This window comes from Bicyclus anynana, chromosome Z (assembly GCF_947172395.1).
Source record: "Bicyclus anynana chromosome Z, ilBicAnyn1.1, whole genome shotgun sequence".
Lineage (NCBI taxonomy): Eukaryota > Metazoa > Arthropoda > Insecta > Lepidoptera > Nymphalidae > Bicyclus > Bicyclus anynana.
The window spans coordinates 171,905-184,336 of NC_069110.1; the positions used below are offsets into that span (position 1 = coordinate 171,905).

The 12,432-nt window shown below is 44.7% G+C and overlaps 2 protein-coding genes across 2 annotated transcripts in view; one reads left to right on the forward strand and one right to left on the reverse strand.

Moving 5' to 3' along the window:
* The window catches only part of LOC112045523 (otoferlin), a 99,199-nt gene that overhangs the window by 35,904 nt on the left and 50,863 nt on the right, over positions 1–12,432 (reverse strand). The window lies entirely within an intron of this gene.
* On the forward strand, positions 916–2,797 carry LOC128199707 (uncharacterized). Its single transcript, XM_052890546.1, has one exon. The coding sequence runs from the start codon at positions 1,064–1,066 to the stop codon at positions 2,795–2,797; it is 1,734 nt and encodes a 577-aa protein (XP_052746506.1). The 5' UTR covers positions 916–1,063.

The following is a 12,432-nucleotide window of genomic DNA, read 5'->3' on the forward strand; positions in this document are numbered from 1 at the left end:
ATTACCAGTCAGTGAGTCTGTCAGGGCCAAAATTAGCTATTTTCACAGGGTCATATTTCAGGATCTACTTGAGCTATATCTATGGAATTTGGCATATCGGTTTAGTACTAGTATGTGATTACGTAGGTGTAATTTCATCTTCATACTTGCAAAAGGCACTGAGTTACAGGGGGGTCAATAGTGGATCGAAACGGTTCGTGTATATACTGGTCGGCATCCACGCGGCCTCTTGCTGGAACTTGGCCTGCTCACTGCCGTGCGCTTAGATCTCGGCATCCAGGGCCAGTCAATGAATCTTTATATAAACTTTGGGAATGTGTTTGTAATTGTATATAGAACAATTATGAAAAAAATAATTTGTGTGATCTTAATTTTTTTAATAATAATTTGTTTACTATTTTTATATTGTTAATATAATTTATATTTTTAGAATGGAAGAGAATACCTTGAGCAGTAGCAGAAGTTTGTGATTTCGGTTGCAGGTTTAAGGGATTCCTTCCGACATGCCAACACTCACCATTCACTGCTCAAGCTATTCTCCCCGTCTATCCCATAAAAGTTACCCATAAATATTTACACAACAAGTCAAGTCAAGTCAACCGCTCGAACGCCACTAAAATACTATATAGAATTCACCGTACGGCGTGCGCCCGACCGATCGCTACCCCGCTCTAACTCTCTACTCTTTACGGAAACAAGACGCACCACCTAGCGTCGGCACGAGCCAACACGAGATCGAGCGCCCGATCTTGGCAGCCGTCCCGTGCGGTCGTCTGTCCTCGCCTATGCAGGTTTTCGATCCCACGGTGGAGGCCACCAATATTGGTTCTTCTTTTGAGAGGGTGCTAGTTTTTCTAGTACTGTCTTGAACACCGATTTCGTTGTGCTGTGTTGTGTTGTGTTCTGCGTTGTACTAGTGTAGTTAAGTGGTTCCGGTCCGTGAGTACACTAGAATAAGAGTAGGTACACCCACGTCACCTAAAGGCGTGGACCACTAGGGCCACACAGTAGGTACTCACCTCCCCGCCCCGGTGGGGAGGCCCTGTTAGTTCCGGGGTCCACTATGGACCCCAACTCCGTTCCGCCGCCGTACTTGGAGGCCCTCTTCAAGGACCTCCGAGTTAAATTTCCAGGCTATCTGGAAAGTTTTATGTCTTCGCAACCGATTGCGTCTCAAACCGTGACTTTGACTCAAAGTCAACCCCAATCAGGTAGTCCCCTTCCGGGAAATGCCGCCGCGTCCCCCGCTATCCCCGCAACCCCCGCGCCACTCGTGACCCAGCGCCACGTGCTACCTGCTCAGGTAGTGCGCCCGCCGCTGGGCAGCCAATCCGCGGCCCGCGACCCACGTGTCTCGGCCTCGGGTCGCCCGGCAACACCGATTCCGGCTCCGTCCGTAGGGCCTAGCGCGCCTAACGCGCTCCCCGGGCCCTCAGCCCACCCAAAGGGCACTTTGCCACCCTCCCGCGAATCTATGACTCGCACTCCGACCAACACGGTCCATAGGCCTTCCGCCATGGACATTTGCGATATCCCAGAGTCGCAGGGCTCACCGGCTCCAGTTGACGATGGCTTCACTGTCGTCGTAAGTAATCGAAAACGGCGAAAGGCTACTAAAACCGACGCTCAGCCCACTACCACTAGCAAGGTCACTGTGACCGAGAGCCAAGCTCGGTCACAAACCTTATCCGATTCAGACTCCGAAAGTGAGGACTCTCCTATGGAGGAACCTCGCAAGGAGAAGATCCCCCCAATGTTTATTAGGGACAAGGACGCATGGGCAAACAAAATTGTCCCCATGCTAATAAAAAACAATATCCCTATTCCAAACGCCCAGCTTACCACCTTAGGTATTCGTGCGGAATGCGAATCATCCGGTGACCATAGGCGTCTGACAGCTTTATTGAGGTCAAACTCAATAGGCTATCACACTTACGCTCTGAGCGATGAGCGAGTCCTCCGCGTAGTAGTCCGCGGTCTCCCCAAGGAGCTTGATACTGAGCTCATCAAAGCCGACCTGCTTAAACAGGATCTCCCCGTCCAGGAGGTACACCGAATGTACCGATCACGCTCAAAAGAGCCGCTAGACCTCTGTCTAGTGATCCTCGAGCTCTCTCCTGAGGGCAAGAGGATATACAACTTGAAGGCGATATGCCACCTCTCTGGCCTCTCCTTTGAGAAGCCCAACAACCGTGGCCGCATAGGTCAATGTCATAGATGCCAGACCTATGGACACTCCCAAAGGAATTGTTTTGCCCGTCCCAGGTGCGTTAAGTGCCTGGGAGATCACGGCACGATAGATTGTCCCCGCAAGGAACGGATCGCTGAAGTGCCCCCAAGCTGCGTGCTGTGCGGCGAAGCCGGCCATCCCGCGAACTATCGCGGATGCCGGAAGGCCCCACAGCCAGGCAAGCGAAGGGGCAGGGCAGCGGGCCGCAAACCGGCGGCACCCAAAAAGCCCGCTCACAGGTTTGTTCCAGCGCCGGTGCCTACCACCAACGCTTGGAACAAGCCATTGTACGGAGCGCCTAACGCTCCTAGTGCGGCACCGGCTTCTCCGGTCGCCAAACAGCCCCCGAGGGCCGCTCCTGCGGCCCAACCCTCTCTCTCGGCCCCTCAAGCCTCGTCCAAACCTTCATACGCGACTCACTCCTTCTCGGATGTATTCAGTATGGAAGAATACGATCTCTTCATTGAGAAATATAAAGTAGACCCCCTAAGGGCAATAGGCGAGCACAGTATCATGCTCCGCGCGATCGAAAACTATAAAAATTTTCTAAATGGCTCACAACGGTAGATTAAAACCACATTCCCTGACTGTCGGCTTCTTCAATGCAGACGGGCTCACCGATAAATTACTCGAGGTCCGCGAATGGATAAGCGACCACAAACCGGACATCTTTCTGGTGCAAGAGACCGTCTTGAAACCTAGCCTTCGCGATCCCAAAATAGGGAATTACCTAATGATTAGAAACGACCGGACCACCCAAAGGAAGGGAGGTACAGCTATATATCACAGAAGGGCTCTTCACTGCACTCCTCTTGATCCTCCCGAGCTTACTAACATGGAAGTCTCAGTATGTCAGGTCAGTATGACCGGCCATCCGCCGATCACACTGGTTTCAGTTTATAAACCCTGCGGTAAACGTCTCTTAGAGAGTGACATTCAGACACTCCTCTCCTTAAGTGACTCCGTCATTTTGGCCGGTGACTTTAACGCTAAACATACAAGTTGGCTCAACGCTTATAATAACACTAGCGGCAACACTCTAAGAAGACTGACTGACCGCGACGATGCTAATTTCATTTTGCTCACCCCCGACAAACCAACACGTTACCCGAGACTGACGGACACACGAAACCAAACTCCGAGCGTACTGGATCTGGCACTCCTAAAGAACATCACTCTTGAAGTGAGTCCTTTGGAGGTGTTCTCGGATCTGGCCTCGGACTCGGACCACAGACCAGTTATACTCCAGCTTGGCCCCCCGCCCTCCACGACCCCCCCGACCAAAACTATAATTAATTACGGGAGACTGTCTGAGCGTCTCAAGTCCTTGGCTTCACAGCACCTAGATAAAATTCCTGACGAGATAGAAACGTTAGGCGAAGCGCTCGCAGCTTCTTCGAACCTAAATGGCCATATTCGCGAAGCAATAAAAGATTGCACCAAGGAGGTCCCTGCCTTCAGCAAGGCCCCCTTGTCGTCGGACCTACGGGCCCTACTAACGGATAGAAACGCACAGCAAAGACGCTACGAATCTGAACCGACCCGACAAAACGCGAGTCTACTTTGGACTCTCGGAAGACGGTGCAAGCGTCGCTTGCGCTGGCGTTATGACAGACAATGGGACGACCGACTGAGAGAGCTCGAGCCATCGCACGTAGCCTTCTACGACGTGGCAAGATATCTCAAAGCCGACCGCCTCGCAGCCACCCCACCTCTAAAACGCCCTGGCCTCCCAAACGCGATCGAGGACATCGATAAGGCCGAATGCCTAGCCGACAGTCTGGAAGCCCAGTGCACTCCAAGCACTACGGCATTTGTAAAATCACACGCGAAAAAAGTGAAGTCCGAACTCACTTCTATCTTATCTCGCCCCCCGGACGGAGTCGAAATTACCCCTACGTCATGCGAGGAAGTCTCTGCGGTTATCAAGGGCTTGCGCAAAAAGAAGGCTCCGGGGCCTGATACGATTAGCAACAAAGCTTTAAAGCTTCTCCCGGTCCAGATAATCAACCTCCTGGTGAACATCTTCAATGTTCTCCTAGCTCACTGCGCCTTCCCAGACGCATGGAAAGAAGCCACGGTCATTGGCATCCACAAGCCTGGTAAACCCCGCGACCTCCCGACTAGCTACCGCCCAATTAGTCTTCTCAACACCATTGGCAAGGTGTATGAGATAATCATTTTGAATCGTCTCAAAGCCATTTGCGATGAAAAGCAACTTCTCATCAAACAACAGTTTGGATTTCGATGTAAACACTCATGTGTTCATCAAGTGCACCGCCTCACGGAGCACATTCTAACCGGTTTTAATACATTTCATAACCCCATCGCCACCGGGGCGCTCTTCTTTGACGTAGCTAAAGCGTTTGACCGCGTCTGGCACGAAGGCTTGATATTCAAACTAAACCGTTTCGGCGTACCAAACAAAATGGTACGCTTGCTACACAGCTTTCTGTCCAACCGCACCTTCAGGTACCGTATAGACGGCACTCTCTCTTCACCCAGACAGATTCGCGCAGGAGTCCCTCAGGGCTCCGTGCTCTCCCCGCTTTTATACTCGCTCTTCACAAGCGACATTCCCACCGACCACCCGGGCGTACACGTCGCCCAGTTTGCGGACGACACCGCACTGTACGCGACGGCAGTAAACCGGGTCCACATTAGAGCCCGCCTCCAGAAGGCGGTAAACATTATAGGTAAATGGTTCCGCCTTTGGCGTATAGAAGTCAACCCAGAGAAAAGCGCAGCCGTGCTTTTCACCGGCAAAGCGGTCTCCCGTCTCAAGTCCGGACTCAAAGAAGTCTCCCTTTACGGAGCACCCATCCCCTGGCAACGTACTGCCAAGTACCTAGGCGTTACCTTCGATAACCGCATGAGCTTCTCCATGCACGTTAACAAAGCGAGAAAAAAGGCCGCATACGTAATGCACCGCCTTTACGCTATGATAAATAAGAAAAGTAAATTGTCCCTCCGCTCAAAGCTAACGCTTTATAAAACTACGATCCGTCCGATCTTAACCTACGCTAGTGTAGTGTTTGCCCACCGTCCCAAAGCGACCCTTAGGCCGCTTCAAACCCTACAGAATCGTTTTCTGCGTCAAATCACGGGCGCGCCGTGGTTTTTACGCAATAATGACCTCCATAGAGATCTAGAATTACCGACAATAGCTAAGTACATGAAACAGCTCTCTCAAAACTATTTTGACAGAGCTGCCATCCATCCCAACCAACTAGTGGTTGAGGCCTGCAATTACACTCCCAACCTAAACGCTAACTGCAAGCAGAGGCGTCCCAAGAACGTCCTTTACGATCCAGACGATGACATAACAACCGACAATGCTTCCCAGGTAACACAATCACAAGCTACACAGCGTCTTCGCCGGCGAAGACGAGGTCCCCGATATCTAACGTCACCCGAACGTGGGTTTTCTAACTCACGATCTTGGGGGCGTCCGGACTGATTCACTCAGGTCACGGTTACCTCCTCCAGAATGGCCTTCTAAGCCGAGGTCCGAGTCTCATAGGAGACGCCCTTAGAGAGCCGTTCCGTCCTCTATCTTTCTTTCAGCCTTCGGGTCACATCAGGCGATGCTTCTGCGCTCGCCCAACCCCCCCCCCGGTGACGCCGTAGTGGTTCCGCAGGGAGCTATCGGCACCTACTCAGACAGAAAAAAAAAAAAAAAAGAGATCGAGCGACGTCATATGCGTCTCTGACTACTATTTCTTTAAATATAAAATAAATAAAATTAGGCTCCGACAAAAAAATTTCAAAATAATTTTCAATCTTCTTCAATGCACAGAATTGGACCTACTGTATGACTTATTTTTTATTTTTATAAAATTTACTTGATTCGATTTGTATTAAATCTATATTGCTTATTTCTTTTTAATAACATTTATTTATTTGGCTTTTCTTTAATTTTTAACAATATTAATAAAATACAAAATATAATACAAAACATTATTAACATTTTATAAAAAAATTTAACCCTCCTGCTGCGGGACATTTGAGTGCCCAAGCAACCGGTGGTCAGAGCTTGAGAGTGTACATCAATACAAAACTCTTAAAACTCGAAATCTTTACAATACGCACTGTCTTAACAATAACTTCTGTATGAGATCTTTGATCCAGCATTTAAGCAAAAGCTTCGCTAAGGTGTTGGTGGAAGACCATTGATTAAATCGGCTATCAGAACAATAATAGTTGCCTCAACATTCCACATGGCGGTAATCTCGTGAGCAAGGTTCAAGTATTTTATACTTTATCATTTTCTTGCTGTTTATTTATATTATTACTAGTAGACCCGGTCAAGCTTCGCTTTGACTTATTCCCTACCCCTATCCTATTCCACTCCCAGGCTACCCCTACCCAATGCTACCACTAAGCTACACCTACCATACCCTATCCTAGCCCTAACCTAACCCTACCCTACCACTACGCTATCCCTACCTTCCACTACCTACCTGTTCCTGGCAGGACATGGGCTGACGAACGTTCAGCCTGCGCACAGTGAGGTGCGTCTGGCTACCGCGGGCTCTCGTATCGGGCCGTGTTGTCAGATCGCTCCGAGGAACTCTACGTGAGCGCGTTCACTCAGCCTGCGCACAGTGAGGTGCGTCTGGCTACCGCGGGCTCTCGTATCGGGCCGTGTTGTCAGATCGCTCCGAGGAACTCTACGTGAGCGCGTTCGCTCAGCCTGCGCATAGTGAGGTGCGTCTGGCTACCGCGGGCTCTCGTATCGGGCCGTGTTGTTGTTGTGTGTGTGTTGTCAGATCGCTCCGCTGTACGTAAGGCTCAGAACTTATCACGATTCCGCTTAGCACGACGTGACAGTACCTACATGTCATTTTAAAACTTTGAACCCCTCGTGAAAGTAAAAATAATAAAGAAGAATTGTAACATACAAAAATGGTACATGCGCATGACAGGCAATAAAGAGCGTAACACCAGCAGGTACAGAATGGTGGATAAGTGAAAAATATAGCAAAAATATAAAAATATATTGAAAATACTTATTCAAGAATAGTCCATTGCATGCCCATAAAACACATAGATATCTTTTCCGACTATAATGATTTTTAAATAACTAAAACAATAGATATAAACAAAGTCGATTAGCTAAGAAGGTTTAGTGAACTATTCTTGAAAATACTTTTACCAATAGAAAGCCCCAGCTATAGGCTCTTCGCACTATGTGCCCCGCCCATTGCCACTTCAGCTAACTCGTTGAGCTATGTCGGTGACTTCGGTTCTTCTGCGGATCTCCTCATTTCTGATTCGATCAAGCAGAGATACTCCTAACATAGCTCGTTCCATCGCCCGCTGTGTGACTCTGAGCCTACTTATGAGGCCCATAAATTAGCGACCAAGTCTCGGAATCATATGTCATCACTGTCAACGCACTGTTCGAAGACTTTTACCTTCGGGCACTGAGGAATTTCGGATGAAAAGACATTACGAAGTTTCCAGAATGCTGCTCAGCCGAGTTGGATTCAGCGATTCACTTCTTTCTCGACATTGGACCTACCTAACTGGACCATACGTCCTAGTAGTAGGGGAGCCTGGGATGCTAAATTTGCAGTTATTAAAGCGCCATTGGAATCGATTACATTTAGGAGGAAGAATAAAAGGTCATATACTTTTTTCGCTTTCAGCGGTGGGGAAAAAAACTGCAGAATTTAATGACAATTTTTATGAAACATGAGCGATTATTCAAGAGATTAGTTCATTCAAAATAAGTAAATAATTAACCACGCGCGTGGCTCGATAATAGAAATATAAGGGTTGTATTCCTTGGTGTTACGCTCAAAACATCAGATTTTCAAGGTATACTCCCATATGATCATTTGCCGCGCTCGAGTAACTGCAAAAATCCTCTTCGGCTCCCCTACTATAGGTATAATATGTATTCGTTTACAATTTCGAGTGAATCGAAAAGCCGATGGAGGTTGGGGTCCCAAGTGTTGGTCGACCCCCTATCAGGTGGGCTGACGACATCAAGCGAGTCGCAGGGATTCGCTGGATGCAGGCGGCTCAGTATGATGTTTGGAAGTCCCTACAAAAGGCCTATGTCCTGCAGTGGACGTCCATCGGCTGATACGATGGTGATGAACAGAAAGCCACACTGATTGTATGTGTAGGTAGCACAGGCTGCACTATCCTGTGTTTTCACCGGAAATCACGGAGGTCTGGATCCCGTAGTTTATTTTTTACTACAAGCAGGGCTAGAATTAAGGGAAAAATGACTTTAGTCAGGATTCTGAGAATTATTTTTCTCAGAATCCTCTTTCTCTGACAAAAGGCTTAGTTTGACTTATTAGTCTAATTTTAGCACGTTTAATTATAATTAATAATAATAATAAATAATGAATAAGTCAAACTAAGCCATTCGCACGAGAGTTTTTTAACGGTCCTTAAAAATGCGTTCAAATAAAACAAATACATTCCCAAGTATACGCGAGTTCAGTTCACACGACAGCGTTTAAAACACAACGCTTTTTTTCGAGCAGTGACTGAATGAGCACTTTTATCGTATTCATTTAGTATTCATGCTATAACCGCCGTAACGCCGTTAAACATCTCCCGTGCGAATGGGGGCTAATAGAACAAACAAGCGTTTCAAATGTAAAATACGTGTTTTATTTACAAATGAAAGACGTATACATTTTATTTTATTTTATTCTGTCCTTTTTTAAATTTTTAACAATGTTAATAAAATATAATACATAACACTATTAAAAATTCATTTCATTATATTATTAGAACATTGAGAACATGCGATAAAATAGATTCTAATACCAATATTTTTTTAACAGTTTTGTATTTTGAAATAAATACATAAATATGATCAAATATCTAAAATATTTATTTATTAACCCTTAACCAGGACCAAGAGAACTGCAGCTGGTTTTGAATATGACTGAAATATTGTTCCGATCTTTTTGAAATAGTTAAATAAATATCTGAAATGTTACTGAAACTATGCGGGAAACCATGATCTGACTGCCCCTTATAGAGTACACTCCAACTTGATACCCTGCCTTTTCCATACACAGTCGTGGGTTCGATTCCCACACACCATTAGGAAAACTCGATATTTATCTGCGTTTCGTCAAAATTCATCAAAAATCTCGCTCTTGACTAGACTACAGCCCACTGTCGCCTGGTCCCGGAATAAACTATCTTCATAAAGAGTTGTGTTCCAAGTTGTAATTTTTTTGTGTATTCATGGATAAATAGTATTTGTCTAGCTTTTTTTGTCATTTAGAAATAGAGTGTTTGCCAAAACCTAGCTACGAGTAGTGCGTGCTTCAAAACTAAGTAACTAATGAGAAGTATTTTCCCATTACCTGGTTAAAGGTTAAAATTTTTAACAATAGTTTAAATCCTTCTATGAAGCTTCGTTATGAATGCGGTACTTAAGTACGCAATTAGTTCTAGGAAGACGGATTCCCTGTGCATGTACAAGTGAGTACTAATGTCATTTGCGTGTGTGACCTAGAGCAACGGCAATGCACCAACAACAGCTGCAAAACAACTTACCATTCGTACATCGGTACATCCCACCCAAACCGTCTTCCCAGTTGTATCACTGTTCTTTAAGTATTAAAGAACACTGATATAATTGAATGTACATTTAAGTAAATATTAATAAGAGCTATGCATAATATTATTAATATTATGTAATTCGAAGCGAAAAGAGGACGGAAAATATAACATAGTTCGAGCAGGAATATAAAAAAGTGTGTGTCAGCTCCGGCGCAAGAATGGAGTTTGCTCTTTCAGATCGACCGTCGACAGCTGCAGTTGCCCCGCAGCATACACTATACGTCTCAATACCTACGCCTGAAAGTGAAAGGTGCGCAAGGAGCAGCAGGCAGCGGCAGTGCACGGTGAAAGGTGCGCACAAAAAACGTAACGCTGTCATTCGTTCATCGAATTCTACTGCCCATATTTTGTTCATACCGGGGGCTATATATGCGAATTCGATTCTTAAGGAGTAAACTCCAAAAAAATAATAAAAAAATTAAAAACCCCGACTGCATAAAATATAAAAACTGAAAAGAAATGAAATAAGTTGTAACCAGAAGTATTTGGTACCAATATTGGATAGACTGATTATAGTCTACCTACTATATTATTTAATAGGTCCTGACTATTTTATGATTGCTTTCTACAATAGTTTTATTTCTTTTCAGTTTTATCTTTTTAGTTTTATTACTCATATTTAATGCTGTCGGGTTTTAATTTTTTTTATTAATTGTTTTTTTTTTTTAATTTTACACTTTTAGTTACTTAGAGGCTAGTCTACAAATCCAAGTCGCTCAGCGTGCTATGGAGAGAGCTATGCTTGGAGTCTCTTTGAGTGAACGAACTTCACTCCGGAACGAAGTGATTCGCCAAAGGACAAAAGTAGCCAACATAGCTCTCCTCAGGGCTAATACATTGAAGTGGCGGTGTGCGGGTGGAGCGACGACATCCGGAAGATGGCTGCCATTGGATGCAAAAAGCCATAAAATTATCGAGCTGCTTAAAAAAGGCCTATGTCCAGCAGGATGATGGCTGATGATGATGATGATGATAAAGATCACAAATATAGTGAACATTAAATAATATGAAATTTTAAATTTTAAAGTAAGATTTTTTTTCTGCAGAACTCTCCAGCAGATCGTAGAGCTTTGATGTTGACCTACGCCGCAAGCTGATGCACGCCGTCTTAGGTGCTGCAACACAACCAGATGCTTAGGTTAACTAACCTAATCGAGGGGAGTTAACTAGGACACGTCAAGTCTTGCTAACGTTATATGGTAAGAAAGCCCAACTTTTTACAGTTACTATTTGACGTGACGTAACTGTTTGAATCTGCGTGGAGTCTTGTTTTACCCTAGAAACGTCAGTCAGTTATTTCATTGACCAGCTCAACTCAGCTGAAAAATGTTACAACATCTGAGTAAGAAAGCTCTCACTCCCCATCCGACATTTGTAACATCACATGTACTCAATACACGTGGACCCTGCGAGTGTGTCGCGTAGTGATGCGATGCCGCCGGGTGGCAAACGCTTACATTTTATGTATTTATACTCACTTTAATATAATAATAATATAGCCTTTATTTCCAAGTAAATACAAAAATACAAAAAATCATTAACATTTCATTCCATTAAATAATTAACATGTCAATTTATAATTTGACTCAGAAAGCAAATTTCTCAGTCGTCCATTTCGTCAATTATAATTTTCATTTATAATGTCATTAATTTTTGTAACACCCACTTTTAGCAGCATAGGCCTCCTCCATTTTTTTTCATGTGTCCCTGCCTGTCGCCAATATGATATGTGTCCAGCCCAACGCCACTTAAGGAGACATGCCAGTTTTGCCGCGTCTATGATTTTTGTCCTTGATGAAAGATGTATGGGAATGACATTAGCTATCGACAGGTCACGTGATCAAGATCTGTCATTCCCATACATGTCTCTAGTTTTCGAAGCGTTAGCGATCTTAGAAAGAGAATCGACGTGCCACTTGGCTACGGGGGACTGTATTTTATCAATTATGTCTCTAGTAATTGGCCACGTTTGACAGCCGTATAAAAGAGTTGGCATTTTACTTCGAAGATTTATCCTCTTTTTTCCAGTTTCACTATCACTTTACTCTTCGTGTATATTTCTTTGAGACATTTATACATTTTTCGGCAATGTTTGGACTTCTCAAAGCGCACCATAAGGATTCGTAAAAAAATTAGAATAATGGCTTTGTAATCAATAAATACTATGTAAATTGGTGTTGAGGAGAATGTGACTATCTCTTGTTTGTTTATTTGGTGATTATTTTAATAAATTTATCAGGATTAACTTATGCGATTTAATTTTTCAAGCGTTCACTTTTCCAGTTAGCGAAAATAAATTACAGATACATAGCATTTAATGACAGTTGACAGTTGACAGTTGACAGTTGACAGTTGACAGTTGACGTTGAAATGACTTGTACTTGACAGACAGTTGACATTGACGTTTAATTGTGTTTTGTGTTGCGCATTAACATGTCCCCAGCCTTAGAAGAGCTCTTCCAATGTCTTCTTCTTCAGGGTCCTCGTTCTCTGGAAAGATGGGGCATATCTTCGAACAAGCCCTTTGAATTATACCTTCAGATGTGCGAATAAAGACAACCCGAGCTACTCCATTCTTGCCTCTTGAGACTTTA

Excerpts from the sequence above, each read along its gene's own strand:
- LOC128199707 (XM_052890546.1), top strand. The coding sequence starts at position 1,064 with ATGGACCCCAACTCCGTTCCGCCGCCGTACTTGGAGGCCCTCTTCAAG.